We start from the raw sequence: 5,000 nt of genomic DNA on the forward strand, positions 1-5,000 counted from the left end.
GCTTCGCCCACGGGCTGCGGGCGGGGACTGGATGGGCGCGAAGGCGAAGATGACACGACACCGCCTGCGAGACGCGGGCGGCGTGCACGGGCGTCCTCACCGCGATATGGACGTCGGTGCGAGGGAGGTCGTGGGCGGGAGTGCGTGCGGGAAAGGGCGTGAGAGATTGTGGGCGAGGAAGGGCGCCATGAGCAGCCTGGAGAAGGGCTCGGGGTTGACGGCCGCCAACGGTAGCGCCGGATGAAGGTTTTGCGGGCGGCACATGGGCGGCGAGGCGTTGGAGGCGGGCGGCGAGACGGAGATGGGCGGCGGGGGCGTGCAGGCCTTGTCGCGGCCCATGATGGCGTCGATGGTGAAGGCGGCGCGGGCGGCGGGGCGCGTGAGGGGCGGCGAGGGCGAGCCGGCCTGGGCTGGCTTCAAGGCCAAGGGCGCCACGACGGGGCCGGGCGCCGGCGGGCTTCGGCGGGCGCCCATCGGGTGCTGCTGTGCGGGCGGGCTGGCGAGGGAGGCGACCTGCTGGGCACTGGGGCTGAGGGCGCTCGCCTGCTGCAGGGCGGGGCCCCCGAGGGAGGCGATCTGCTGCACGGCAGGGCCGAGGGAACCGCGGAACTGCCGGAGGAAGTCCGCCTGCTGCGCGAGGGCGTGGTGGTGGTGGGCGTGAGGATGCAGGTGCGCGGGCGGCATGTAGGGGTGGTGCGCGACGGGCATCGGCCGGTGCAGCATGGCGGGGTGCGGCGCCAGCAGCGCAGCGGTGGCGGCCGCCTGCTGCTGCTGCTGCATGTGGTGGTGGTGGTGCAGGTGGTGGGGGTCCACCATGCCCGTGGCCAGCAGCGAGAACATGTGCGGGTCGTTGAGGAAGTCCGGGTGCTGCCGCTTGTAGCGCTTGCGGCGCCGCAGGAAGGAGCCGTTGTCGAACATGTCGATGGCGCCGGGGTCGAGCGTCCAGTAGTTGCCCTTGCCGGGGTTGCCGGGCTCGCGGGGCACCTTGACGAAGCAGTCGTTGAGGGACAGGTTGTGGCGGATCGAGTTCTGCCACGCGGGGAACTTGGCCTTGTAGTACGGGAACCGGTTCATGATGAACTCGCAGATCTCGCTCAGCGTCACCCGCTTCTTCGGCGCCTGCAGGATCGCCATGGTGATGAGCGCGATGTACGAGTACGGGGGCTTGACGGGGCCGCCGCTCTTCTTGTCAGCGTCGTCGACGGCGTCCTCGGGGATCTCCTGGTGGGGCCGCGAGTCGTCCTCATCGCTGTCGGGCGCGCCCCTGCACGGGTCGGTCTCGTCCTCGCTGTAGTGGGCCACCTCCGCCCCGGGCGACAAACACACGGCGTCCGACATGTCTGTTTCGCACACTGGCATGTTCCAAGGGAGCTCACCACAACAAGTCTCTCTAACACTAGCACCTCCACAAATTCTAAGAATTAACTGTCCAAAAGGCACAAGCAAGCGTGTTTTCTCTCTAAGCGTATATGAGAGTGCGGAAGGCAGGGCGCTGCTCTTCACCCGGGACCTTGCTGATAAATAATGATGACAAATGTACGAACCAAACCATTTTTACAACCCTCCACTCCGTGCCTCCCGCTGTGCGTCAGCTGAGGGAGCCAATCACAGCGCTCGTCCGCTCACCGTCTCCCCTCCCTCGATTCCCAGGAACCACTCATCTCTCGTGCGGGCACCGCCGACTCCGCCTCCTTCCCGTAAGCCAATCGCACCCTCGCGAGTGCCGAGACTCCTCCCTCTCCCTTGTCGTAGGCGGGGCGTGGCAAGAGCGGCAGGGATGATTAGATTTAGCCCCATCTGTTGTTTGCAGACAGAGCGCCTCCATTTATCCATGAATTATTCGGTGGCGAAATGGAGCAAATCACTTTGAGGGCTGAATAAAACCATTATCCCAGCCTGCCTAAAGTGCCGCCTAACAAAGAATCTCGCCATTTTCAACAAAGAGGAGCTGGGTCTCGCGCGGCCAAAGAAAGGGGAGGGGAGCAATGGGGAGGGGGAGACATAACCCCCCTCTCTTCTTCTTCTCCTACATCTTCTTTCTATCTCTTATAATCCAGAAGCCGCCGCTATCTGTATCTCTTACACCCGGACAATGAACATGAACGATCAGACAAACTCGGGGATGTTTTGTTCGCTGGCTGCGGTCGGAGGGAGACACACCGGACCAATTAAACCGCTTTCTCGAAACCGAACGGCTTTACCTCGTAGTCGTAGAAGCTGAGTTTAACGTCCCTGGCAAGATTTAAGAGAAATAAAAAAGAGAGGAAGAGAGAAAAAAGGAAAGTTGTAGTTAAACTAACCTCCATTTTCCAATTCCTTGAACCTGTGTCCATTTTCACTGCCCTCTCGAGTTCTCTCTATCTTTTCCCAAACGCATTTGATAAGTCAAAAAATGCCAAGATTCAAATGCCTATCTCCCACTCCTCCATTTCCCCCTAAATACCCCCTCCCCTCCTCTTTCCCCAACCTAAACCCCCTCTTCCCTCCCCTCACCCTTAAAAAAAGACAGGGAAACCAATACGATATATATACAAATACATCTCTCTTAGGTTTCTCTCCATCCCGAAGAGACGAAGAACGGAGAACTCTTTTTTATCCCCCTTCCTCACGGCCGCCAAGAATGCTAACTTCGGTGCTCCAATATTGACTTTCACTTCCCTTCGTGTCGAAAGCAAGGGAATGGAGCTTCTGCCTGTGCCGGGTAAACCTTCATTTTCCGCTAGTATTAACCTAACCCAACCCGGCGCTGGAGGTTGCCAGTCGCAGCGACCTCCGTTTCGGCTGCCGGGAAAGGACGAAAAGTGTGTTCAGGAGGGTGTCATCGCTGGTTTCATTTCTCTTGTTTATTTGTTGATCTAGCTAGTTGTCTTTGCATTGTCTGGCAACCTATACGTTCATCAGTCTATCTACCTATAACGCTATCTGTTCATCTGTCTATCTATAACGCTATCTGCTCATCTATCTGTAACTCAGTCTATTCATCTATAGATATATAACTTTATCTATTAATCTATTCATATATTTATCTATTTATCCATTCATCTATCTATATATCTATTTATCTCTATAGTATGATCTTCCTGTACTGGAATTTATCGATCTCGTTCCCCTTCACACTGCCTTAGAGCTCATGCCGGGAAGCCACTGATTATAATCTCGGATTCCGTTTAACGTGTAGATGTTCTAAGGACCATTTTCGAATCTCCATTTCACTTTTTTCCAGCAACAAAAACGCTCTCTTTCCTTCCGGAATTCTTTCTGGAATGTTCCTAATAATCTATACACCTTTTCCCTCGTCGTTTCGTGGATATATACATCTTTTCTTGAGCATCGGGAAACTAGCTCTGTATTTAGCTAAGCATATCCTGCGTCTGTTTACCCTATGCTTTGCTTTATCGACCTTGCTTCTGCATGGAAATTATCCAAGATCATCTTCGTATATCATATCCAATTACGATCTTACGTGTATGGCTTTAATCGCTATCAGGAATGATACGAAGATGATAGAAATGAACAGTTGGGTAAAAGTCGAAAGGAAATGAAACGGGGAGAAAGGTGGAGATGAGTAGATAATGTAGATAGTAGATGGAGATAAATGACACCGTGAAATACCTAGCCTCTTTCCTGCCGGTCAGCCAAGGCGGATTAAGCCCACGAGTAATGTGACAGTTTACTCGGGATTAGAAATAAGATCAGTGATTGCCTTTGATTATTATCTACTTATAAATCAATATTTTACAAGTATCTATCTACCCTCTCCTTATATATAAATCTGTGCGACGTATTTTGGTAAAGATCCAAACTGAACAGAAAAGACCGTCGAAGTCTGAACACGAATATATCTGATATTCATTTATATATTTACTTATATCTATCGATATATATAGTTCAAAATGCAAATTGTTATCTCTGCGTATTCTTAATTTTTTCACTATCGGATAAGGTTTCTAGATTTTAAAACGTAAGAAATTGGCCAGAGAGGGAGTTGCTCAACATGAAACGATAGCGAATGCGTCAGATCTGAACAATAACGGTAAACGATAATATTAATAATAACCTGTTATGCTCGATAAAGCTGATCTGATTACATCGAGAATCTCAGTGTCATCGGGACAGCGCCAGAAAAACATCGGCGAATGAAATACTGATCTCATTTTCGCAGACATTTCATTGTTGTTTCAATACACGGCAATATGTCGGTAAAAAGTCAAACACACACGCACACACGCACACACGCACACACACACACACACACACACACACACACACACACACACACACACACACACACACACACACACACACACACACACACACACACACTTCTAAAATCAATGGAATATCCTGAAGATGTTTTCACCTTTAAGAACAAAGTCGGCGACCAAGACAACACTAGAAAAAATAAACGTCACACTTTGTCCCTATATTAGGTAAAATTAATTGTAACAGTTATGTTAAGTCCGGAGAAATAAATGAATTAATTACGATAATTCAAGTAACTAAATTCCGATAAAGATATCTCAGTATAGGATTACGATAATGAAAGTGATAATAGCGATTAAGAGGATGATAATGATCATAATAGGCGTAAAAAATAATAATGAATAATTATGATTATAATAGCAGTGACGATAATAATAATAGTAATGATAATGATAATGATAATAATAATAATAATAATAATAATGAATAATAATAATAATAGTAGTAGTAGTAGTAGTAGTAGTAGTAATGATGATGATGATGATGATGATGATGATGATGATGATGATGATGATGATGATGGTGATAATAATAATAATACCGGTACCAGTGATAGCAATAATGATAACAATATTAATAGTGATAATATTAATCGAAATAACAACAACAATAGTGACGATAATAACGACAATGATAATAATAACAACAACAGCGATAAAATCAATAATATCATTATTGATGATAATGATAATAATTATAACAAAAACAATAATAGCAACAACAACAAAAAGAGAGAT

The 5,000-nt window shown here is 48.7% G+C and overlaps 1 protein-coding gene across 1 annotated transcript in view; it reads right to left on the bottom strand.

The window, feature by feature from the left end:
• The window catches only part of LOC119577991 (forkhead box protein D1-like), a 1,747-nt gene extending 234 nt beyond the window's left edge, over window positions 1-1,513 (bottom strand). Inside the window, exon 1 of the mRNA XM_037925692.1 lies at window positions 1-1,513. This exon is cut by the window's left edge and continues 234 nt beyond it. Coding sequence (XP_037781620.1) covers window positions 97-1,359 — 1,263 coding nt within the window. The 5' untranslated portion in view covers window positions 1,360-1,513 and the 3' untranslated portion in view covers window positions 1-96.
• Between the last annotated feature and the right edge of the window lie 3,487 nt (window positions 1,514-5,000).

Source organism: Penaeus monodon, chromosome 10, assembly GCF_015228065.2.
Source record: "Penaeus monodon isolate SGIC_2016 chromosome 10, NSTDA_Pmon_1, whole genome shotgun sequence".
Taxonomy (NCBI): domain Eukaryota; kingdom Metazoa; phylum Arthropoda; class Malacostraca; order Decapoda; family Penaeidae; genus Penaeus; species Penaeus monodon.